Raw genomic sequence first — 27037 nt, 5'->3', positions numbered from 1 at the left:
TAGAAGAAACTATTTGAAGCTTCGGTTGCAGAAACACACATATAAGTAAAGATTCAACTGTGGGAGGAATGGAGCGCGTGTTTTAAACAATAAATAAAATATTGACAGCAGTACATGTTTGACAGCTTGTCAAAGACTCACAAAGTGACAGAAAGAACATGACATAAAGAGCACATCTTTCACAATATGTACATTTCAACCCTCACTGTAACACCATTCTCCTCCTCCTCTGTATCTTCACACAGCGACACTAATAGCAGTCATTTCCCTTCATTTCATGAGAATGACATAATGCACACATAACACCCCCATTACCATGATACTATCTTAAAGATATGACTGCAGTAAAAAAAACCTCCTCTCTCATTAGAGACGAAGAGATATGGATTTTTACTGAGAACAGTGTCAAAGTTTTATAAATAACCTTTATTTGATGTCCTTGAGTAAGACAAGATCTGAATGAGTCAGTGTAAGTCAGCATCAGCAGTGTTGTCATGTCTTAATGACATTAAAGATTACATTACACAGTGAAGTGTTTTTCAGCTCCAGGAGAGAGTTTTTATGTTGGCAACGCTGATTGAATGGTCTTGAATTAACTTTTGTGTCATTCTTTATTGTATTTTCTCTCAGACAAAGGAGATGTAACTTCATGATTGCCTCGACCATTCAATCAACACTGTGGACATTCACAATGTCTCTCAGAGCTTGAGAGCACAAAACCAAACTGAATCTGGAATGCAATCAACATGGACAGCTCAGAGATGCCAAGGTGGCATTTAATTAGATAGGATATGTTTTTTTGATTTGATTTTAAGCAAAATTGTGTTGGCCACTCAAACATACAGAACTTAGTTGTCAGTGTTGGCTTTAGGTATTATTTTACAAATTAAGATTTATAGACAAAAAAAAAGAAAGTACAACAAATTAAAGGTTAAAAAATAATTGTTGAAAACTAAAGTAGCCAGTAATTTTTTTGATAAATTTGAATTTATCAAAGAACAACTTAGCTCTTAAATCAACAAGCCCATTGAGATATAATTATTTTGCATTGTTAAACATTAAATTCATTTTCGAGTTTTGTGGGTGTTTGGGGGATTTTTGCTTCGGATACTTGTACTTGTAATACTTTGAGTGCATTTTAAGGATTGCTCTTACTCACTTTAACTTAAGGGACCTGTACTGTATATGTCTTCCACCGGTTGATATCAACGAAGCACCAACCAGTACCATTTACAGCATAAACAGACAACTATTTGTCGGTCTCCGTTTGCAGTTAGGGTTATAGTTCTGCTATCATGTCAAAACATCTTTTAACACTTTAGTCCATCGAAAAGAAGAAAAAAGCACACAGGTCGAGTGTGATGTCTGTTTTTGGTAACCGGTTATTAAAAAGAACGTGGGGGTGGTTGCATTCTCGATTGCGTAATAACACATTTCCCTCAGTAGTGCATGGCTACAGACAAACATGTTGCTGGAAGCAGACTCTGCTCCTTAACTACGTTCACAACACAAAAAGCACCAACGCCTTTCTTCAGGAATAGGCATCATCATGAGTAAAAACGTTAAAGCCTCAGATGAATCCTACTCATGTCCTGGGTACAATATGGGACTTATTCTTATGCGCTCTATCTTAGTAGGCCATTGTGCCTCTACTATAAGCAGTCTTTTGATACATCAGTGTTGTCCTACAGAGGCGATGAAGCCGGATCACAGAGGTTTGGATCAGAAGTTTTTCATGAAAGACAAATTCACACAATTTGTTCTTCAAAGTGAGGCTTAAAACACTTGACATCTTCAAGGAAAACAACCTTGTTTTGATTTATGCGAAACAGTAGCACGTTGTATTTTCAGTTTTACCTTTTGTTGGTTGCACTCAGGTTCAGCCAAGTGGGGCAAATGTATGGGGTTACACATATAGCAACTTATGCCGAATATAGCTGACACCGATACAATTTGATAAAAGACAGAAGCTTATATGAAGCATCATGCTAGAGACCTTAAGATATGACCACACACACAAGGAGATTTTTTTATAATAGCATCACCTTGTGAACCGCAAATGATTGATGTTTCCGGGGGAAATACCTAGCATTGGGTGCCCAGGAGAAAATACAAATTTAAAGTAAAAGACATAATGCCAGATCAGACAGGCTTTGGTAAAGCACTGCGCCTTGATTCACACTCCTCAACCGTTGTACTAATCGGGTCTTAAAAGCCTACTCCATGTTGTACCAGAATCTGAAGAATGTAGGCCAATTCAAAAGCCAACACAACAAACCCGAGAGTTCAATTAAGACAATGTCCAAATCACCTAAAGTCAATCGAGAACTCATTTGCTCCTATTTCACATTGTGATGAACAAGTCTGACGTCGGAATAAACGTGAATAATCAATTTGGAAATTCCAAACAAAGATACTCTACCCTGTTGCTACGTTCAACATTATCATCCTATATCACTACTAAAGTAGGCGGATGGATTATTGACAAAAACTTTACATTAACAAACTGTGTTTTAGATGGATTTTCTACCTTCAACCACATCGGGACAACTCGACTTCACAAAATCTTTTAGAGTAATGATATCAACACCTTCATTCTTTATCAAAATAATTATAATGTGGAGTGCTGAAACTGTTAGAATGGACCATTTAAAGAAAAAAACTCTACTCGGTTGTTCACTGATAGACATAGGATATTTAGCGCTGTGCATTCATGAAAAAACAAACCAAGAAGACAAAGAACAAACATCCATCCATCCATCTTCTCCCGCTTATCCGTGGTCGGGTCGCGGGGGTAGCAGTTCCAGCAGAGAGCCCCAAACTTTCTTTTCCCTGGCGACATCAACCAGCTCTGACTGGGGGATCCCAAGGCGCTCCCAGGCCAGCGAAGAGATATAATCCCTCCACCTGGTCCTAGGTCTACCCCTTGGTCTCTTCCCAGCTGGACGTGCCTGGAACACCTCCCTAGGGAGGCGCCCAGGTGGCATCCTAACTAGGTGCCCGAACCACCTCAACTGGCTCCTTTCGACGCGAAGGAGGAGCGGCTCAACTCCGAGTCCCTCCCTGATGACCGAACTTCTCACCTTATCCCTAAGGGAGACACCTGCCACCCTGCGGAGAAAACCCATCTCGGCCGTTTGTATCCGCGATCTCGTTCTTTCGGTCACGACCCATCCTTCATGACCATAGGTGAGGGTAGGAACGAAAATGGCCCGGTAGACAGAGAGCTTTGCCTTCTGGCTCAGCTCCCTTTTCGTCACAACGGTGCGGCAAAGCGACTGCAGTACCGCTCCCGCTGCTCCGATTCTCCGGCCCATCTCACGCTCCATTGTTCCCTCACTCGAGAACAAGACCCCGAGATACTTGAACTCCTTCACTTGGGGTAAGGACTCATTCCCTACTTGGAGTGGACAGTCCATCGGTTTCCTGCTGAGAACCATGGCCTCAGATTTGGAGGTGCTGATCCTCATCCCAGCCGCTTCACACTCGGTTGCGAACCGATCCAGTGAGTGCTGAAGGTCGCAGACCGATGAAGCCATTAGAACCACATCATCTGCAAAAAGCAGTGGTGCAATCCTTAGTCCACCGAACTGCAGACCCCCTCCCCCATGACTACGCCTCGAAATCCGATCCATGTATATTACAAACAGGATTGGGGACAAAGCGCAGCCCTGGCGGAGGCCAACCCTCACCGGAAATGGGTCCGACTTACTGCCGAGGACCTGGACACAGCTCTCGCTTTGGGAGTACAGAGATTGGATGGCCCTGAGTAGAGACCCCCTCACCCCATTACTCCCGCAGCACCTCCCACAGTAACTCCCTGGGAACTCGGTCATACGCCTTCTCCAAGTCTACAAAACACATGTAGACCGGATAAGCGTACTCCCAGGCCCCCTCCAGGATCCTTGCGAGAGTTAAAAGCTGATCCGTTGTTCCACGACCAGGACGGAATCCGCATTGTTCCTCCTCAATCTGAGGTTCGACAATCGGCCTGACCGTCCTTTCGAGTACCTTAGAGTAAACTTTCCCGGGGAGGCTGAGTAGTGTGATGCCTCTGTAATTGGCACACACCCTCTGATCCCCCTTTTTAAAAAGGGGAACCACCACCCCGGTCTGCCACTCCTTCGGTACTGTTTCCGACTTCCACGCAACGTTGATGAGACGTGTCAACCATGACAGTCCCTCAACACCCAGAGCCTTCAGCATTTCCGGGCGGATCTCATCCACCCCCGGGGCTTTGCCACTGTGGAGTTGTTTGACGACCTCAGTGACCTCCCCCCGGGAGATTGGTGTTGATCCCCCGTCATACTCCAGCTCTGCCTCTAACATAGAGGGCGGAGTTGTCGGGTTCAGGAGTTCCTCAAAGTGTTCCTTCCAACGCCCTAACACTCCATCAGTTGAGGTCAACAACGTCCCATCCTTACTGTACACAGCTTGGATGGTTCCCTGCTTCCCCCTCCTGAGGTGTTGGACAGTTTTCCAGAACAACTTTGGTGCCGCGCGAAAGTCCTTCTCCATGTCTTCTCCGAACTTCTCCCACACCCGCTGCTTTGCCTCGGCCACGGATGAGGCTGCTGCCCTTCGGGCCTGTCGGTACCTTGCAACTGCCTCGGGAGTCCCCTGGGATAACAAATCCCTGAAGGCCTCCTTCTTCAGTCGGACGGCTTCCCTGACCACCGGTGTCCACCAGGAGGTTCGAGGGTTACCGCCCCTTGAGGCACCTAGGACCTTGAGACCACAGCTCCCCGCCGCGGCTTCGGCAATAGAGGCTTTGAACACCGACCACTCTGGTTCAATGTCCCCAACCTCCACAGGAATGCCCGAAAAGCTCCGCCGGAGGTGTGAGTTGAAGGCCTCCTGAACTTGGGCCTCCTCCAGACGTTCCCAGTTCACCCGAACTACACGTTTGGGCATACCAGGTCTATCCAGAGGCTTCCCCCGCCACTTGACCCAACTCACCACCAGATGGTGATCAGTTGACAACTCCGCCCCTCTCTTTACCCGAGTGTCCAAAACATACGGCCTCAGGTCCGATGATACGATAACGAAATCGATCATGGACCTTCTGCCTAGGGTGCTCTGGTACCACGTACACTTATGAGCATCCTTATGTTCGAACATGGTGTTTGTTATGGCCAATCCATGACTAGCACAGAAGTCCAGTAACAAACCACCACTCCGGTTCAGATCAGGGGGGCCGTTCCTCCCAATCACGCCCCTCCAAGTGTCTCCATCATTGCCCACATGTGCGTTGAAGTCTCCCAGCAAGATTAAAGAGTCCCCGTCAGGAGCCCCATACAGGACTCTTTCCAGGGTCTCCAAGAAGGCCGTATACTCTGAACTGCTGTTGGGTGCATAAGCACACACAACAGTCAGAGTTTTCCCCCCCATAACCCGCAGGCGTAGGGAGGCGACCCTCTCGTCCACTGGGGTAAACTCCAACAACGAAGCACCTAACCGGGGACTTGTGAGTATCCCCACACCCGCCCGGCGCCTCACACCTTGAGCAACTACGGAGAAGAATAGAGTCCAACCCCTATCCAGAAGTAAGGTTCCAGAGCCGATGCTGTGCGTAGAGGTGAGCCCAACCAGATCCAACTGGTAACGCTCCACCTCTCGCACAAGCTCCGGCTCCTTCCCCCCCAGAGAGGTGACGTTCCACGTCCCCAAAGCCAGCTTCTGTCGCCCGGGTCTGGTCCGTCAAGACCCTCCGCTTTCACTGCCACCCTTCTGGCAGCGCACCCGACCCCATCGCTGTTTCCCGTAGGTGGTGGGCCCACGGGACGGAGAAGCGGAGGTGTTGCCCACGTTGCCTTTTCGGGCTGGGCCCGGCCGGGCTCCGTGGCAAGCCCGGCCACCAGACGATCGCCGACGAGTCCTCCTTCTGGGCCTGGCTCCAGAAGGGGACCCCGGGCTTCCTCCGGGCCGGGTATCCTCACTTCTTGTGTCGTCTTTCATGAGGTCTTTTGAACCAATCTTAGTCTGGCCCCTTGCCTGAGACCAATTTGCCATGGGAGACCCTACCAGGAACACAAGGTTCCAGACAACACAGCCCCCAGGTTCATCAGGGCACACAAACCTCTCTACCACGGTAAGGTGCTGGTTCTTCAGAGAGGCAAAGAACAAACAATCATATTATAAATAGATAATGTCTGTTTAGTTTGATGCTGTTTTTTTAAATTAAGATTCCTGAAACTCCCTTATACATACACTTATATGACCAAACGTCTACAGACCATTTGAGCGTCTTTTAGCCCAACATTTTGGTTTTCCACCACACAAACTGTTAATCTATAAACCCACTAGAAGCTAACAACTCAACATCAGACATCAGACAAACACCATTAGCCACTAGCTGGTTAGCATAGTTGAGTATTAAGCAGGTAAAGAGCCAGATATATTAACCTTGTGAATTTGGTGTAAGCCCAAACTGATTTGAAAAGAGATATAGACTTATATTTACCAAATGTCTGGAAAAAAACTCAAGTCTAAGTCTGCTGTATACATTTCCTTGGCCAAAGCAAACTGTTTTTGCCATTTGCCATAGCAACATTAGCATGTAAGCCCTACTGCAACAACATGTAAAGACAATGACACTTTCACTGTGATGGATTACCTCAGACCTTTCCAGATGGTTTCAAGTCTCTGCAGAACTATGCTTTGACTGAAACAGTTGGCAGATACATCAAGTATTCATGATTTGAAGCAAAACCATGCGAAAGAACAGGTGGTCCTTAAAAGTTACCACGCAACAGGTTTCTACAACAGCAGCATTGGCCTTTTCTCCAAAGGCGTTGCATAAAAACTCAAACATAAGCAAGAACAGCTGCTGTGATTTTTAAGTTGACAGCATGTGTCAATGTGTTAACTGTGCTGTTTGTGCGTGTGATATGAATGGTTTCCATCAAATGACATTCCATGCATAAGCAAAAAATAACTACTACTGCAGTCTCTCGTAACAAACAGTATTGCAAAATGCAGACAAGCTTTAATTCGAGGTAATTAGTTCTGAGAAAGCGAGCGGCTGGCAGGAGAATTCTCGCTGAGTTCAGAGGGGTGTCCCTCATCAGGAAACATTAAGTGTTCTTACCAACATGATGCCATTTAATCCCAACACTCATTGCAGCATTAGCACCAGGGGTTACCAGGCAAACACACAGAATTCTAGACATTCTGCTATGATACGCTGCACACAAACACCCAGATAGAAACAGAGCGTTTCAAGCAAACCACAAAACTCCTGTCACCATTCAGCAAGGCCGACAGAGAAAAGAGTTTCACTTTAAGACAAAGTACTGAGGAAAGAGACCGTGAAGGCTGTTGAATCTGAATTAAGCATAGATTGGCCTATATTGCAGCAATCGGGGGAACTAGTTCAAGACGTGCCAGGCCTCATGTAGGCTCTTTTACACTGGGGACCTTACTTTAAACAGAGCAGCATGTATACCCTGGGCTATGAGACACTAGCTGAATGGAGAACTAAACAGACAGTGGGAAGGTGAGAAAGAAGTACTGTTAACATAAATAAAAACATTAATATAATTGGATGCAATAAGGTGAGACACCAGAGGCAAAACCATTGCTGTTTCCTGCATTGGTAAGTTTAGAAACTTTGGGCAATTTTTTCTTCTAGGGGTAGGGTTAGGGTTGTGGGGAACAGGCTCTCGGGGCGCCGACGGGGGCTACGGGATTTTTCTTTCACGAAACTGTTTTTTACCGAAACAAAACACAACTCTAACGCCAAGCGTCTGAATTAGCACTAAGCGAAAGAGTGCTAACGCACTTAGCACATAGCTCACGGTAGAAATATTTTATACTTCATCAGATCTGCACAAACAAGATATCATAGCATCTGTGGAAAGCTGAGATTCCACAGATTCATCACTCCACGACCAAAGCTCGCGGCAGCGAAGGCAAAACCAGACAACACACAACTTAGCTTTACGGGGGCCAAAACGGCAAATATGTCTTACCTTTGCTGTTTTCTGATCAAAAGTGGTGTTCAATGGCATTAAAACGCATATAAATGCTGATGAAGGTTAATACAATGTCTCTGTGTCACTTTGAAATGATTACTGACAATCCATCATAACATTTACGTCAAGAGTAGTTTTCATATATAGCTGCTATGAGAGCTACGAGAGCTTCCGGTTTTGGGCATGCTGGATGCGCATCACTCATTCACCAATGGTAATGTTTAGATGGATTTAGGAACTTCCCTCTAGATTCTATTGGCTCTATCGGTTAAAAAGAGGTGTCAATCATCAAAATCGACCGATGGGTTCCAGAGATATGGAAAATACACCCAAATGACCCCAGAAGTGGGTTTTCTTTCTAAATCTCTCTAAAAAGGTCAGATTTAACTTGTTTTGCATCAATCTTGATTCAGGGTACTTATTATATGTTATCGTTTGGATTCCTAAAGCTTTTTGTCTACTATCCCATCATTCAAAGGTGGTTTTCACTATAAGTAATGGGCTTTCTTTGGACGGACACTATAGTTTACATGTTTTTACTGTGTTCAATCTGAATTTACTTTAAAATAAAAACATCTATATTGATTCTGACACTTCTACATCCAACTCACAGGTGTATCATTGCTTTGAGAAAAAAAGATTATTCATGTAACCCTTTTAGAAGTGAAGATATAGTCATTTGTTCTGGGCATGTCATGTTCGAGCCTGAGACCTGAAAAACAGGCTTGGGGCTTAACAGGTTAAGTGTGTCTTTTTCTCATTCTTTTAGCTAGAAATGTCCACTTCTGCATTACTCATCACTCATACACCAAACCTCTAAATTCCATTCCTATATATATTCTGAAAGACTTTACTGAGGGGTTTGTTCATGTCATTCTTAGTCAGGATTATATATTTGACCTCAAAAGTCTGTATAAGATATAAGCAGTTGTTATTTAAGCAATAGCTCTCGACAGGCCGTGATATATGCTCATTATATCACAGCTGTGATATAATGACCACGGCCTGAAGTGAGCTTTTGCTTTTATAAAACGGTTACCAAGTGTGGCAATATGAAAGAAAAATACACACTCTAATTTAAATAGTTTTTATTAGTAAATAATGAAGTTCAAAATAAAATAGTCCCTCCGTTGCCTTCTGCACGAAACATAGTGCAAGGTGGTTGCTATGCAACAACACTAACAGCTAGCGAACATTTTAGACAGAGAGCGTTGATCCATTATTTGGCTATTTATTTACATTAATTTGTATGTTGCCGTTTATTGTGCACCCACTGAAAAACTGTCCAGCATCAGTAGAATGGCTTACGTGGTTACTTGTATAGGTTGAGGTTGTTCTAGGCTGCTGCTTGGCGTGGCGAGAATATTGCTCCACTTTCTCCGGTCCCTGAGATTCGGCTTCCAGTAGCTCTGGAGAGAGCTTTCGCACCAGTGGCCACTAACGGTCATAATTTCTCTGCTTTGTTTCAAGACCCGCATCAGAAAGCTTTTGAATGGTGGTACTTTTCCAGTTGGTCTACCTGCTCTTCACGTAGCTCTGCATATTGTCCCCTTGCTGTCACTGAGGAACTGCACACAGCTAAAGCAGCCTCCCTCTCCTCTGTCATCATCCTTTTGGACCTGTCTGCTGCATTCGACACGGTGAATCATCAGATCCTCCTTCGCACTCTCCAAGAACTTGGAGTTTCAGGCTCTGCACTTTCCCTCATCACCTCATACCTCAAAGACCGCACCTACAGGGTTACTTGGAGAGGGTCGGAGTCCGACCCTTGTCAATTAACTACAGGGGTCCCTCAGGGCTCTGTTCTTGGTCCCCTCCTCATCTCCTTGTACACAAACTCGCTCGGATCTGTCATTAGCCCGCATGGTTTTTCATACCACTGCTACGCTGACGACACCCAATTAATTCTGTCCTTTCCCCGCTCAGAGACCCAGGTCGTCGCACGCATCTCTGCTTGTCTAGCTGACATCTCTCAGTGGATGTCTGCTCACCACCTCAAGCTCAACCTTGACAAGACTGAACTGCTTTTCCTTCTGGGAAAAGATTGTCCCACTCTTGACCTAACAATCAACATCGGCACCTCTGTTGTTTCCCCGACTGCAAGGAATCTGGGTGTGACCCTAGATAACAACCTGTCCTTCACTGCAAACATAGCTGCTACAACCCGCTGTTGCAGATACACGCTTTACAACATCAGGAGGATACGTCCCCAGCTGACCCAGAAAGCGATGCAGGTTCTGGTCCAGACTCTCGTCATCTCACGCCTAGACTACTGCAACTCCTTCCTGGCTGGTCTACCTGCATGTGCCATCCGATCTCTGCAGCTCATCCAGAATGCAGTGGCTCATCTGGTCTTCAACCTTCCTAAATTCTCCCACACCACGCCGCTCCTCCGCTCCCTTCACTGGCTTCCGGTAACTGCTAGAATCCACTTCAAGACAATGGTACTTGCGTACCATGCTGCGAATGGATCTGGCCCTTCCTACATCCAGGACATGGTTAAACCGTACACCCCGGCACGTGCACTCCGCTCTGCATCAACCAAACAGCTCGCTGCACCCTCGCTGCGAAGGGGACCCAAGTTCCCATCAGCAAAAACACGTGGGTTTGCTATCCTGGCTCCAAAATGGTGGAATGAGCTCCCCATTGACATCAGGACAGCAGATAGCTTACACACGTTCCGGCGCACACTGAAAACTCATCTCTTTCGACTCCACTTCGAGCGATAGAACTATTAACAAAGCACTTATATACTAATAAAGGACTGGCTTATCTAAAGCCAGTTGAGTAGCACTTGAAATGTTTTTGCTCTATGAAACCTGATGTACTTATATGATTATGTTTTCATCAAGTTTGTATTTTGTTGGTCGAACGCACTTATTGTAAGTCGCTTTGGATAAAAGCGTCAGCTAAATGCAATGTAATGTAATGTTTAGGTGCTTTTTTCTGGAGATAGGCACTCCTCAATCCACTCCTCCATAGTAAGACCACCCCGGAGGTCGAAGTTAACCTTAAATGTTTCCATTTTAAGCTTTGTAAGTTTGTTTCGTAATGGACAAAATGTAAATATATTTATAAAACGGACAAGTCAAATCAAGCAATCTGATTGGTCGATAGCGTGTTTGCGGACCTTTTTGATTACAGATTTGAAAACATCGTTGCTTGCTTTAAAAGTAGCTATTTAAATTAATAGCGCATCAGATTGCTTGATTTGACTTTTATAAATAGATTTAGAAACCAGGTTTAGAGATGAGAAGAACTGAGAGTTTGTGTCTGCGTGTTTGTTGCTAGCAAAGCATGGGGACTGTTTTAGACAGTGTTTTCTCCTTGCCTCTGTTGGGTCAAGTCCCAGTCCCCCGTCTGGACTCCCAAATTCAAGTTAGACAAGTACTCTGCCTTCCCCAGCAGAACAGAACACACATTACCTGATTTTAGCTCTCCAAATCTCCATACAGTAGATCCTGTCTTCCACCCCCCCCCCCCCCCCAACAAGGCTGGTTGGGTTGCATGTGAGCGAGTGAATAGCTTTCACTTTCAGGAATATCAAAAATAATTGAAGGTGAGAAGGGCAGCTAAATTCCTGTTTCTGACTCAGGTGCTGCTTGCTTTGTTTCCCAAATGGTGCACAGTGACCCACTCATTAACCGGTAAAGCTGCAGCCTGACAAGCAACCCCCTGGATGACAGTAATTGTTGCAATCGCAGACGGAGAGTAATTAAAGAATGGGTCAGAAGTTTCCAGAGGGGTGTCTGCTCAAATCAAAATGCTCCTGCATGAATCCGACTGTAACCCCTAACCTAGGACCAGGGTCAAGCCGGGTAAAACCTAAACATGTGAGCATTTTTCCATTACCAATAAAACGTAGAGCAAATCTTACATTTGAAGCTCCATTAATACTGTTCAACTACTTATATGTATAATTATTTTAGGATTACTTTGCTTCAGTTTGATTTCGGAGTGCTTAAACTAGTATAATATTGAAAAGTGAATAGTTTTTAGGTTGAGAATGTGAGCGTGAAAGTAAATCCTATAAAACTGGAAACTGAAACCACCTCGCCACAAAGTTTATACCCAATACTGTGATACAGTCTCTAATATGAGCGTTTTTTCAGACGTCTATGCAGCTCGGCAAGCGGCATCAAATTAATTAACAATGACTTACAATACAAAGCACTTTGAACTGAGTGTGCGCTGCGCACAGAGCCAGATTGACGGGAAACTTTGACCCTGCAGCCCTCCCTACAACAGTCGCTTATGACTTACATGAGAGGCTGAAGGCGAATCCCCTCCGGCAAGGGGCCAGCCGCAGAAAAACTCTGCCACACTACACACCAAAACTGGACATATGTGAAGAACTATGTCGCCGACAAAATGCGCTGTTTTGGGTTTTACTGGGAGGAAAAGAACAGAATTAACAACATGAGTAAACAGATACACCTGAGACTGCTATGGAAGCAGTTGACAATTTAGGCTACTATTCAACAAGTGTCAGACTAGCATACAAGCTAAATCAGTTAAATAAAAGACCAAAAAACTGTCCCTCCCTCTAAAACTGATATTGCAAACGTAGCTTATAACATTGCAGGATTGTAGGACTTTATATCTACCACACATATAAGACTATTTTCAAATACAGTTACATACGTTATTTGCTGCACTTTGTTACTTCCGCCAAGGAAGTTGTGGTTTAAAATCCGAGTGACAGCTCCTTAAACAGCAATGAAGTATAACAGAAGTATTGATTTCTGTTGAAAAATTATAAAAACATCATGTGTGTGATTTGATGACACAACTTCTAATCACCTGTTGTGTATGTATGTGTATTTTAAGAAGTTGTTGATGTAGCGGGATATACTTACATCATTCCTATCTGATGTTTTTCATACCCAAAATAGTCTTACACACAGACTCACAGGTCAAAATGATGTAATAATATTTACAAAGTAACATCTCCTCCCTCAGATGAGCACACTCCACTTGTAGGCCTACTAATATAAAAAGTGAATCAGGGGATACTGCAGGGGTCATATTCGGTCACACGGTTATTTTAATAATCCAGCGGAACATGGCACCCCCTGGTTCTGTAACATGCATATTCTTTTGAACTTTCTGCGTCTGAAACGATCAACAAGGTCAAGGGAATCGATGTTTCTTGCTGTAAATAGTCTGTGATGAAAACAAATAAACCCCCGTATTATGTAATGCTAATTTGGCAATGAGCGCTACAGCTAAATTCTAGTAATGGAGCTCAATGATTTGCCCTGTTTTCCCCCCAATTAATCCTCTTAAAAGTGAAGTGAATATTCCAATGAGCACGCAATGCAACAATCATGCATTTTCCACCACATTTTAAGCATTGATAAATGAGTTTCTGAACATGTGTGCCCATGTATCACTTGGTCACACCTGTAGCTGCTTATCTGGGAATAAAGAAAGTACCAAATTCCGCACACAAGCTGCCAGGAACAACTGAGTCAGAGAAAACAACAGAGAGGGGGGATGGCTATGCAAAACATCAGGTAAACCATGGGTGAGGTAAACATATTTCTTAAACGCCATTCGCATACACACAAAACACATGAGTGGGGGACTTGAGGGTGCTAAAGGCTGTTATTCATTATCCACACGACTGCATTCCAGGACTGGACAAAAGGAGTTATCGCCACCATCATTCAGAGGCAAGCACAAGAGAGGTAGAGAGGGATTTAAGCAGGTTCTCAAACAAGATGCCCCCACCTGATAACCTTAGCACTGCCGTTGCACCATTCCCACATGTCCTAATGCATTCACTAATCAGAGAGAAAGAGAAGGAAGGAGGGGAAAGAGTAAAAAAGAGTGAATGAGAGGGCAAGGTTAGAGCAAGAGGAGAGAGAAACCGTGTGAACATTAACAGTGAATGGAAGCGATGGAGAGAGATAACCTCCTCCTCCCCTTTACAGGAAATGACCTGTGAGGCTGTGGGCAAGTGCACCTCACTACAGCTGCCTCAGAATGTAGTGATGCAAGGCCGGATAGGAAATGACAAAATAACTTTTTCTTCCTTCACTACCTAGAAGTTTCTTGTTCAATCTTAAAGGGGACACACATTATTCTAACCCCTTTAAGTCCTGTAGATACGTTTTTTTTAATTTTACCATTCCCTCAAACAATACGACCTTTTCATGAGGCACAATGTGACCTTTTCATGAGGCACTCCTATTGTATTATATTCCCTAATAATTCACCTGCTATCCTCCCTCATCCAAAGGAAGGAGGATGTGCCCTGACTTTTTTCACTTGAGATTAAACTCATAATAAGCAGGCTCTCTTGTATAGTTGTATATGGAATCATATTTAATAAAACATGTGAAAATAGTGCATTCTATGTTGTTGTCTCACCTTTTTTAAACTCCTCCAGCATTGTATCCAACTTCGTGTCATTGAACACAAAATGCAGTGGGTGGCTGTAAAACTTTGTGATGGTTTTCAGAGGAGTGCAATCATCCGGGTCCACGAAGGCCAGGTCCTTGACATAGAGCAGATCCACTATGTTGGACTTCTCGCCCTCAAAGACTGGGATGCGCGTGTAGCCACTCTTCATGATCTCGGACATGGTGTTGAAATCGAGGGTGCCATCCCCGGGGATCATGAAGCAATCTCTCAGGGGCGTCATCACGTCCTCCACGGTCTTAGTCCTGAGTTCCAGCGCGCCCTGGATGATGTTCAGCTCCTCCTTCACCAGGTCGTTGTAGGGGTCCGTTACGCGCAGCATCTCCAGAAGCTTCTCCCGGTTGTACACGGTACCTATCTCCTGACCCAGGAGGTAGTCGAGGAGTTTGCTCACCGGGTAGGAAGCAGGGAAGGTGAGCAACATGAAGAACTTGGTGAGGAAGATGGTGTTGGCCCCGACAGCGAGGCCGTGTCTGGAGCAGATGGCCTGGGGAACGATTTCTCCAAAAATCACTATTCCAATGGTGGACATGACCACCGCGATCAACCCAGAACCGGCGATGTCATCCAGCAGGATGGTCAGCGTGGTGTTCACTAACACGTTCCCCAGCAGAAGAGAGCATAGCAAATAATTCCCTTGGCTCCTGACCGGCTCGATTTTTTTGGCGTAATTCTTCTCCTTCTCGGTGCCGCAGTTCTGCACTATCTGGAGCTCCATGGGGTCCAGAGCCATGAGCCCCAGGTTCAACCCGCTGAACATGCCTGACAGGCAAAGCAACATGGAGATGACGATTACCTGGAGCCAGAAAGGCAGCAGAAACTTTTTCTCCTCCACCACTATCACGTTGGTGTCATCCCCGTTGTGGTAGATCCAGGTGTTCTCCGTCCACGGGTCGTGCATCCCGCCCACGGCCGGTGTCGCGGTAGCGATGCAAAGGTAATACGATTTACTCTTCTCGGTCTTGCGCAGAGGTTTGACCTCAATTTCAACTATTCCCGACGACTTTCGATTTAGGATGATGTTGGGTAATATAATTATATCCGAAGTCCTAATACCGCAGGGATGAAAGCTGGACGAGTCCTCCTGGCTCTGGTTATCCCCCGAGGAGCTGTCAACACTCCCTACCGTCCTGCTCCGCTCGTGTTCCGTGAAAGAAATTTTGGACCAGGTCTCGTTGTTGATGTTATGCCCGTACACCCTTAGTTTCACCCGAGAGCGCTCACTCAACCGCAGGTAGCCCCTATCCATGAAGGAAATTTCGTCCGTGTCCTCCAGTCGGAGTCCTATGATGACGGTCTCCTCGGACCCTTCCTTGCCACTTGTCGGGGCGACACAACAGCCGGTGACAGTCAAGAAAATCATCGCCAAAGCTCGGACCCGGTTAAGTGACGCCATTTTTGCAGCGGTGGGTGCCTGGGATGACGGCTCTGCCATATTGATAACCATTGGCAACCTACCGCCTGAATGAAAAGGGCTTTTAAAAATCAGAGCCAGTCGGAGTCCGCCTTCATCTCCGCCGAGGGTTGCCGTGACTTGTGCATCGGGACCTGCTCGTTCCCACTACGTGTCCGACACTGATGACTCGCGAGCGCAGGCTTACAGGCCAACTCGTGCCTCCCCTGATGTCCCCAAGACAGGCGACGGAGGTGACCAATCAGGAGAGGCGTTTGGCCGGAGGCGGGGCGTCCGCAGCCTCCTTGGCCAATCACATTCCAAAACAAGTGCACCTCATGTTAAGAGACAGACAGGACTCTACTGGTGACTTTTTTTTTTAACATACAGAAGATAACTAATACAACTTAAAACGTATTCAATTAAAAAATGACATATCAATAAAGATAAAAACGGTAACATTAGCAACTGCTCAATTTAATGCAATATAACCTCATTGAAATGAATTCTACTTTATAATGATACATTTATATTGAAAATGCCCATTAAACTACATTGTTACTTTTGAGGGAGACCATATTATGATCTTGCAATGCATTCAACACATAATAGAAAATGCAATGATATGTCTCCTAAACCAGTAGTTTCCAAACTTTGTTGAGTTGTGACCACTTAAAAAAAAGCAACATCCAAATCCTAATGTGTATGTGACTTATATGCAATTGGATCAAATAATTCGAAGTGTTTTATTTGAAGGATTCCATGAGGCCTGAAGAGGTTAAATTTAGCCTTTCTTAATGAACAAAATCACATTGACAAGTTTCACACTATAAAGATTTTTTAAAGCAGATACATATTATCTATTTTTTTTCTTCTTCTTTTATTTTTTTAGATTTATGTTGGGAACCATTGCCTACATTATAAAGTTTCCGAGAGGGTTTGTATTTATCAGCGATCAGTACCGAAGGCCTTTTTTAAGTCATACCCACCTGTTGCTGTAAAGATCCCATCATATGGCAAGTGCAATAAATGACTATTAATTAGATTGATTGACAGCATTTATTATAATAAAATATATAACACAAAACAATTAATAAAGCAGTGCACTAAAACACTTATGGCAATATACTCCCTTAACGAATGAATTCAATTAGAGGTGTTACAGAAAAAGGCTTTTTTATATAATAAAGATGGAAAAGTCCCAATAAAAGAATTCAATGACACGTATAAGAAAATGCAGATGTCTAGGATTGTTAAGAAATATGAAAATGATAGCCTTATAAGAAGATTGTGCACACGTTTTGAATGTGTGAGCATCTTGATTTTGCCTTGATACAAAGCCAAAGTCATTTCATTTATGGAACATTATTATTCACATAAATTAAAGTCATAATTTCAAATGTTAATATGGCACGACATAATAGCACCGAATGAAGCATAATGTCAGGACATTTGCGCTTTTGTTATTATGCTATATATCATGATGGGGCTGTATTTCTGAGTGCTCTTCACACCATCACTTGCAGCAGGCAGACTGAGTGCTGCAGCATCCCCCTGTGGCTGAACCTGGCTGTTGTTTCCCCAGCTGAAGGACCAGCTGGAAGGGATCCACAGTGCCCGCCTGTATGAAAAGTAAAACAAGGTAGAAATCAGTAGGAGTTAACAACACACACACAGTTTTATGTACGTATGTATTATATTTATGGTGTGAAAGCAAATCTAAGAATTATAGAAAAGCTTGAAAAGGTTATTCTCACTTTTTTCAGATATTCCAGGATCAAACATCCTAAAAAATATTCATAATAGCAGAATAAAAAGGCGTTTTTTTATTCTTGTGTCCACATGCTATTTCTTTTATGAGATACTAGTTGTTCGTGAAATAAACATTTCACATTAGCAATGCTTTCAAAAACAAGATCAAAGGCTATGTATTACCTATTATCACCAACTAGCCGCGCTAATAAGGGAAAAGTATCTTGGACATGATTTTACTTCAGAGGGACAGGCCAAAGGGTGAACCCAGGGACAGATTATGATACATTTTCAATTTCGTTATTTGCTCCACAAAAACCAAATGGAACTTCCTCAATATCAGAATAAAATGTTGCAAGTGATCATAGGATTAGGATAGTCATTGAAAAATATATAGTGGCGTTTGTAGATGTGAGTGTGTGTGCACAGAACGACCATGAGAGCTGATAAGATGGCATTCCGTTAGCTGAGAAGAGAACATTCCTTCTTGTTCAATGTTCCCCAGCAGGACTCCACAGTCTGGTTATGACTCCAAGACAGCTGCTTGACCTTGTGCGTGTGGATGTGTGCGTATGTATGTTTGAGTGCGTATGTGAGTGTGTGTAAGAACTTGCAGCATGCGTCCTGGTGCACACATGTGTGTGTGTGACTGTGTGCACAGTTCAGACAGAGGGGCTCTCTGGGTGTGTCACACACTTGTAACGAATACGACGAACACACTGACCTCTAGTGTTTAACAAAAAAACAATCATACAGACATTTACATATCCTGGAATTCAGTCGTGACACTGACCTTAGGTTTGACTCCGCAGGACTCACGGGGGCCTCCCTGAGGCTGGAAAGTGAAATCTTCCCTGAATCTGGAATGGGTCAGTATGGTGGCCACTTCTCCATCAACCTCCACCACTTCATCCACCTGTGACATCCACACATGTCTTATAAAATGTGCATACAGAGCTTGAGCTGAAGTAACTGTGGTATGTACACACCTTGAATGTGAACTGAGTGTCAAACTGGAAGCTGTCCTCTACTCCTGTAATGCTCCCATTATATATGACCTGACAGGGCTTGGTGGCGCCTTTAGGGACCTTGAACAGGCGGTATGTGGCAGAGACAAACTTGAAGTCGCCTGTATTGTCAGAACAGGTCAGAGAGAACAGAATCAGTCAACATCGAGAACAATCTAAAATGTCTTGTATGGTATATTCAATGAACAACAGTTTCACAAACACAGTTTGCGATACAACTTCAGTAGAACTCAATTTAACATAAGTTAAACATTAACCAAAGCTTTGCAGCACAATATACACCTACCCTTAGTTTTGTAAATCTAAATGAAGCAAACCTGAATAAATTCCTTTATAGAGATACTATAAATATTTAGAACATGTAGATGATTTGAGTATTAAATCGATGGAAAAATCCCAATACGGAATCTGTTCCTTTTTTTTATATTGTTTGTTCCACAATGCAACAAACAATGTAAAAGTTGGAGCTGTTCAATGCTAATGGGATTTCTAAGAATTGCAATGTTGGGTTTCTCAATTTCTTTTTTCAAATTAAAGTTGGATTTGAATGTAATATTTTCTGTTGAATACAACACGTTCCTTGGAATTTAGCTACCAGAGAGAATTCCACTGTCAACATAACTGCACAGAATGTAAAGTATATAACAAGAACATGAAACTCTAAAGAGAAAACTAGTGGTCAATTAGATATTCGGTGACCAGAAAACATGTCCAGAATGCTACTACAGTAGATGCACAGGACTAAAGGTAAGTAAGGACACATAGTAACACATTTAAACCTAATGAAACTGTCTATTAACACCTGCACAATCCACACAGGTGTTTCCAATGTATGCCTAATTAGACCTCTCTGTGGGCGTGTGCAGACTGTGCTTGATTGACATCTCCCCCACTGTACTGAGAGCTTAACACACATGTTAGTGTGGGACAAGTTTCACTCTTAATGGTTCATGTCTGGTGACCTCATTAGATTCTCTGCCCCCTTTCAACCAGAGCCTACGTCTACTTAGCAAGAATAAGTGGACACCTGTATGGGTGTGAAAGCCTCTAAAGCAGGGTTTTTCAGGATTGATTTAGAGAGAAAATTATTTAAATATTTAAATCAGTAAAGAGAATTTGTGTCGTAAAATGATGTTGGCAGAACCTTAATTATGTCTAGTTTCAAAATGAATGCTTGTTACTTCAACAGCTAAACAACGTGATATAGAAAGATGAGTAAACAAGAAACATATTAAGAATAAAATAGAACCAATAGCAGAAATCCTAACTACCATCACATCTTTTTGATTAAAAGATTACATTTCTCTACTTAAAAATCTATCACAGTCTGGAAATGTGTCTTTCCACTTTTCCTTTATAACAAAAAATATGTTTAATAAAGAAAGTTATGAAAAAATAAAATATAATAAAATATCAAACCAAGGATGTCCTGCAGCTCTTTGTTGTCCACGGTGATGACGCTGGCTGTAACAAGGTGTGGCGGGCTGAAACCAACTTCTTCTGCCAACTGCAGCAGATCCTTCCACCAGAGCGCTCCACCAATACACTCGCCTGCCAAGATAAATTACATCTTGATATGGTACCACTATCTGTGAGCTTTTTATGGCTGTAGGATATTCATGTTACGCACCCCAGAGGACTTTATGATTTTTTATTTCCTCTGTTAATCTTCCACTGCTGTAGACATCACTGAAGTACAGCTCACCACCATCCTAAAGATCAACAGGTGAATGTTCTAATTATTTTTCATTTAATTCATGTTTTGTGAGAGAGAAGCATACCTTGAGCACACTGTAGGCTTCAGCCAGTACTCGCTTCTTGTCTGGAGAGAGATTCACCACACAGTTGGAACTATGACAGAAAACAAACATTTGAACACATTATTTCTAGAAGTATACAGCATTACAATTCAAAATAAAGACAGAGGAAGAGAGTTGAGAAATACTTCTTACATAATGATATCAAAGGAGCTATTTTCCAGACCCGCTTCTGTTAGAGCCTCGATGTAGCCCTGGACAAAACTCACATTGGGCTTCTTGAAGCCAAACTCTTTCGTGTGATAGTCCACATACGTCCTGGCCACGTCAAGCTAGAAAATAGAAAACTCTTGCATTTAAAGCTGAAATATATATTTTTTTTTTGTAGGTTGGTAGCAAGATACTGAACCCCAAATTCAACAGTGTGTGATCTGCTTCTATAGAGGTGCTTTGGATAAAAGTGTGAGCTATTGAAATGTAACGTAAACTTAAGAGCAGTACAGAACAATTACACACTCACCAATTAAAATAAATAAATATAAATAATAATGATAAATTAAAAAGGGACAATTATTATTATAATAAAAAAACACATACATTATTATAATTATACAATTAAATGAAATGTACTAAGTATTCAAACATGCTATACAGCTACAAGAAACATTGATACAGAATGAACACAATGATGTATATCAAGAAGAATACAAGATTTACCATAAATATTTCTAACGTACAATACCTGGTCCTCAGTCATGTCAATGCCAGTGACGTGGCCCTTCTCGCCTACCAGCTCACTCAGCATGTACACGTCCCTCCCACTCCCGCTGCCCAGGTCCAGGATCCTGCAGCCCTCCAAGCACTCTGGCACCACCAGACCACAGCCATAGTACCTGAGGGAGAAGAGAGACACCAACAGTACGCTTCTGTGGATCAGTGATTGTTGCTAACACTTCACTGAGGGTGAAACAAAAGCTGCCCGGTTACCTGGCGGTGACTTCAGGGTGCACTTTCTTCAGAGCCTGGCGGATGAAGGCAGGAATGGGCTGAGCTGGAGCCACACAGGCATTGCTCTTCAGGTCAGAGGTTTTCTTCAGCACCTTGCCATAATAATCCTGTTTGGGTGCAGAAAAGCACACACAGCAGGTTGCAGATGAGGAAGAAGTACCCAGATGTTGTATTTAAAGTAGAATTAAAGTTCCAGAGTAGGAATACTCTGTTACAAGTCAAAGTCCTGCACTCAAAATCAAAAGTAGCCTACTCATTATGCAGATTTGCCCATTTAGAATGATACATATAATTTGTTTTGAATGAATTCATATGTTTGTCACAGCTGGTTAACACCGTGGAACTCATTTTTATTATTTTATTTACTGCTGGGTATTTAGTCCAGGTGTAACTAAAGTCTTATTTAAGTGGAGTAAAAGTACACGATTAACCTATGAATTGTAGTGGGGTAGACATACAAAGTAGCAAAAATACAGATACTCATGTAAAGTACAAGTACTTCAAAATTGTATTTAAGTACCGGTACAGTACTTGAGTAACTGTACTTACATCAGGTTGTCATCCAGGGTCGGCGTCATGGGGGGTCATTCGCGGCCCATTCCCCCCCAAATGAGTCACTGTGCCCCCCCCAACGCAGGATGGGCAAGCCTTGCCACTTTGCCGTTTTTTTTTTTTTCAATCATATAAGTGAAAACGTTTCCACTAAAGGTTTTTTTGTGTGAAATACATCAGAAATAAAGAATACAAATATAAAACACAGCCTGAGGTGTGCTCACTGCTGCTCTCTGATTGGTGTGTTGTTTGACCAATGACCCCCGACTTTTGTTTTGTTATAATTACGTGGCTGTGTGTTTAGATGAAAGCCCAGTGGCGATCTGTTCATCTGTTACACTGATTATACAGTAAAGCAGGGGAGTCAAACTCAATTTCATCGCGGGCCACATTAGAATTATGGTTGCACTCAAAGGGCCGGTGGTAACTTTAAGACTATATAAATATACATAAATAAATATAAATAATATATATATATAAAATAATGTATTATTTTACAATATTTCCTCTGCATTGGATTATTATCGGATAGGGTAATAACTTAATAATTAACTACGCCTGAAAGCAGAAGTCGAGTAAGTAATTGCAGTGCGCATCTCACAAAATTAGATGCATTGTGGGACATGTAGTTTATGGGCAACGTAAAGCGGCACGTGACCTTATAATAAACGTATTATATTATTTGCAAGCTCTTGTGGGGCCATATCAAATGAAGTGGCGGGCCGGATTTGGACCCCGGGCCTTGAGTTTGACACCACTGCAGTTAAGCCATCGAAAATAAAATGATATACAGTACAGTACAAGTAGCCTACTTCTGGGTCTCTGTGTTTCATTCAAGCTCGGCTCTGTGTGTGTGTGGCACGAGCGCATTTTGTGAGTGCGCGTGCGGTAACGTGGAATGTTGTTGTTAGCATCTGGTTAGCTAGCTATGCTAACGGATATAAAGAGCTGTTTCTACACCAAGGTGGAGGAGAGTCCTCTCCTGTCAGACTGAGAGGATCGTATAACCTCAGCTCAGTGGGGTAAGGACTCTCTCAGTGTTTAGATAGTTCACTTCAGTGTAAGTTATCTCAGTGACTCTCAAACGGTTTGGTCACCATTTAAGTAAACAAGTATTTGCGAGGAACACCTTTATATGATCATTATAGTTATTAAAAAATAAGAGAATAAATAAAAAAACGGGTATGAAATACTATAGGACAGTAACACAAGAATACAGTTTAAAAGGGGAGTGATTAGTAAAATATCCATAAAGAAAAAGTACATTTGTGTACAGTTCTGTTTCATATGGGTATTGAGAGAGGTATCCATAGATCTCTTGCACCAGAATGATGCATTTAACTTCAATATTTTAAAAATAATCTTCCCGGGGGAGCATGCCCCCAGACCCTCCTAAAGGAGGTTAGGTCCACCCCCACCTAAAACATGTTCACATGGATAGGATACTAAATACATTTGCACACTTTTCATATGGTGGCCTATGTCCATATGTTTCTGTTTTGGTGGTCGTGCCACAACCGTGCATGTCTGCACAAGTCATAGGTGCGCTATAAAATAGCACTACACTCCTGCAATGTGTGTGAAAGACAACAGACTTTACAGCATAAAAGTCAGTCAATGCTTTCCAAAAGCACGAGCAGTGAACTCCAGGCCCACGTGACTGAACTCAAAATTGAAAGAAACAGACTAAGAAATGACGTAAGCTCCATGATCAAAACTGCCAAAAAGAATTTCATCAATGTCAAAACTGAGGAAAACAAAAATAAACCCTGTGAACTTTGGAAATTACTCAATAACCAGCTTGGCTGCAGTAAAAAACTCAAAACGAGATTTTCTAACTTAAACATAAAGACAGATAACAGGCTCATCACAGACAAACTGGATGTGGCCAAGTACTTGAACATTTTTTTCACAAACATAGCCACAACTCTTGTAAATAAATTACCCTCCCACTCAGGGCTTTTTGGAGTAGATCACATCATGACCTACTAAAACCTAGGGGTACGCAAAGATGATTTCAGTCTAGCAAGGGTAACAACAGCAGAGGTACTCATTAAACTGAGCGCCCTCCAACCTAACAAGGCCACTGGCCACGACAATATCCCCTCCAAATTCCTCAGAGACTCAGCAACCGCCATCTCACCAGTCATAGCTCACATAATTAACCTCTCCATAAAACAGGGAAAAGTACCCAAAGACTTCAAAATTGCAAGAGTAACCCCCCTGCACAAAAAGGGCAGCAAATTGGACCCAGGCAACTACCGCCCTGTTTCTATACTTACCTCCATCTCGAAAGTCATGGAAAAAATAGTATATGAACAGGTCGAAAAGTACCTCGCGGAAAAGAAACTAATCTATGAATTTCAATCTGGCTTTAGAACATCCCACTCCACTGACACATGCCTTCTTTATTTGAGCGACCACATCAAACAAGAGGTGGACGAGGGCAAATACTGCGGCATGGTGATGCTGGACCTACAAAAGGCTTTCGACACTGTCAATCACCCCATTCTGATTGACAAGCTAAAAGCAATTGGTTTTGATAAACTATCGGTGAGCTGGATGCAATCCTACCTGGAGGGGAGAGAACAGATGGTGGAGGTAAACGGTACTCTGTCCCCCCCCCCCTCCCAGTGAGCTGTGGTGTTCCACAAGGAAGCATATTAGGTCCGTTACTGTTCCTAATTTATGTAAATGACATGTCATCAGCATGTGACTGCAACTTGTTCCTGTTCGCGGACGACTCAGCCCTGCTGGTCTCTGACAGGAACAGGTTGCAGGTTGAAAAAACCCTCAGCTCCGAGCTCGGCAGAATCTTCACCTGGCTCGCTGATAATAAATTATCATTACACCTGGGTAAAACAGAGTCCATTCTCTTCGGTTCGAAACATAATCTCAGCAAATCCGACGACTTCTCAGTTGCAGTGGGCGACATTATTGTCACAAGTAAGAAGGAAATTACATACCTAGGATCTATTCTTGAGGCAAACCTCTCCTGTGACAAAATGGCATCCAATGTAATAAAAAAAGTCAATCAAAGAACTAGATTCCTATACCGGATCTCCTCTCTGGTAAACAAAAACACCCTGAAAACTCTGGCAGGAGCACTCATTCAAGGGTACTATGACTATGCTTGCACGTCATAGTACCATAGCACCTCCAAGGCGCTAAAAATAAAACTTCAAACATCGCAAAATAAACTGGTCAGACTACTGCTTGACCTTTCATCTAGAACCCACCTCACCTCTGCCCACTTTGACAACCTAGGATGGCTTAGAGTAGACGACAGAGTACAGCTACTTGCAATGGGCCTGGTCTACAAGATCCACTACACCTCTATGGTACCCATGTACATGTCAAAATTCTTCCCAAAGGTCAAGGAATACCATGATCATAACACCAGAGGGAGCTCCACAAATCATGTGAAACCCAGATTTGGCACAAAAAAGGGGGAATACACGTTTCGCAATTATGCCACATCAAGGTGGAACGCTCTTCCCACAACTGTAAAGGAAAGGAAAGTAAAACTATACTTACCTTCAAAACCTCTCTTAAAGAGCACCTTCGGGGGAGAGCATTGCAAAACTGGCCCCGGTAATGGTACAAATCTCAACCTGTCGTTCAATGGACAGCTTCCCCCCCTCCATCTATGTATATACTCGCATTTTAGACTCTGTTACTAACTGTATATCTGTAGACTTGGTATGTCTTAAATGTCCGGTTAGGATGTATTAGAACGAAATCTAAAATGAAAATTGTAAACAAGCAATCTGTATGTAAAAAAACCACCTGTATGTAAATTGTAAATAAGCCATCTGTATGTCAAATATGTCTTATATGTCTTAAATGACATGATGAATTGGAAATGGGGGACCCTGATGTAAACAAGACGAAAGTCTTTCTCTGGTCTGCATCCCCTTAACAATTGTATGTTTTGAGCTGTACTGTACTGTACCCAATATACAAGCTGTTAATAAACTTTTCAATCAATCAATCAGCATGTTTTTTGAAATTGAAGTTGCGTTGGTGTTTGTGTGTTGGTTGTTGACGGCAGTGTGTGCCCCCCCTTGGTAAATGATTGCCCCCCCATTCGATTTGTTCTAGAGCCGACCCTGTTGTCATCCATGTGTATTGTGTAGCCCACATGGCACGGTAGTAGTAAACTGACTCATATGGTGAGATGTACTTTGATCGTTTAATTCACCTTAAAACCGTTAAATAGAGTTCTGCTCTAACGTTACGTTTCAACATTACGTTGTAACAACACGTTGTCAGTGGTTAAGCTCATGAAAGCACACGTTTAAGCTAAGCTAGCAAACACTATTCATGACATGTTCTGTGTGAATATCAGGTGAATATGTAATGCACGTGAAATTACCTTGACGTCGACATGAATGCTGCTATCGACGAAGCCCTTGGCACACGCACTTTAACAACAAGTTTTTGAAAGTGAACTTAACTTCAAATTGCATGTTCGTCGTTAACTCTAACGTTAGCTATCTGCTATGTGCTAACTCAGTTTGCTAGTTTGCAACAACAACATGACAACTTATAACTGCACACAAGCTATTTTTAATACGTAATATATGTGACATTACCACTATGGTCATTAAAGTTGAAGGTTCGAATGTCACACGCCACTCGCTCAATTTATTATGATAGCTTACATGAACATACAATATGATGAATGAGAAAAGAGGCATGTTTTGATGTTCTTACCTGTTTTCTTCGGCCATTGTCTCGAGTGTTTCAAGTACTGAAGTAAAGTATTATTTTATTTGTAGAGGAAAGCTTTCTGATGCACACCTATTTGCTCTCCGAACAAAATGTATATGAAATGACTTCCTGCTAATAGCACGTCCTGCCCCTCACGGTCTGATATCACATCTGAACCCTGGTACAGTCAACACATCCCAAAGATAAGAGTAGACAATGTCCAGCAACTTCAGAGTGGAAAGCAATAGTTCAGGAAATTCATATTATGGAACAACTGTCTCTCTGAGACATGCCAAGACAACAATTGAGTAGGCTACTAGAAAAACTGGAAATGTTATTTGAAACCCAACGGATGTCCATATCAGAGGTGGGAAGTCATTTACTACATTTACTCAAGTACTGTACTTAAGTACAATTATGAGGTTC

General features: G+C 42.9%; 2 protein-coding genes across 3 annotated transcripts in view; both read right to left on the bottom strand.

Moving 5' to 3' along the window:
• The window catches only part of cnnm2b (cyclin and CBS domain divalent metal cation transport mediator 2b), a 63989-nt gene extending 47967 nt beyond the window's left edge, over window positions 1-16022 (bottom strand). For both annotated transcript variants that reach the window (XM_034239153.1, XM_034239154.1), the window contains exon 1: window positions 14355-16022. In XM_034239153.1, the coding sequence (XP_034095044.1) occupies window positions 14355-15852 (1498 nt within the window). In that variant the 5' untranslated portion in view covers window positions 15853-16022. The remainder of the gene's footprint in view (window positions 1-14354) is intronic.
• An 816-nt stretch (window positions 16023-16838) lies between these two features.
• Window positions 16839-26788, bottom strand: as3mt (arsenite methyltransferase). The gene is made up of 11 exons (XM_034239092.1): window positions 26615-26788; window positions 26274-26322; window positions 21323-21450; window positions 21078-21228; window positions 20531-20667; window positions 20360-20429; window positions 20209-20290; window positions 19998-20129; window positions 18540-18679; window positions 18344-18466; window positions 16839-17419 (listed from the first exon to the last, which is right to left on the bottom strand). Exons 1-11 carry the CDS (start codon window positions 26629-26631, stop codon window positions 17315-17317), a joined length of 1134 nt encoding a protein of 377 aa, XP_034094983.1. The 5' UTR covers window positions 26632-26788; the 3' UTR covers window positions 16839-17314.
• Window positions 26789-27037: the final 249 nt, after the last annotated feature.

The sequence above is a fragment of the Gymnodraco acuticeps genome, unplaced genomic scaffold (genome assembly GCF_902827175.1).
Source record: "Gymnodraco acuticeps unplaced genomic scaffold, fGymAcu1.1, whole genome shotgun sequence".
Taxonomy (NCBI): domain Eukaryota; kingdom Metazoa; phylum Chordata; class Actinopteri; order Perciformes; family Bathydraconidae; genus Gymnodraco; species Gymnodraco acuticeps.
Note: the sequence above shows the minus strand (reverse complement) of the source record. Positions and strands in the feature narration are given on the sequence as shown.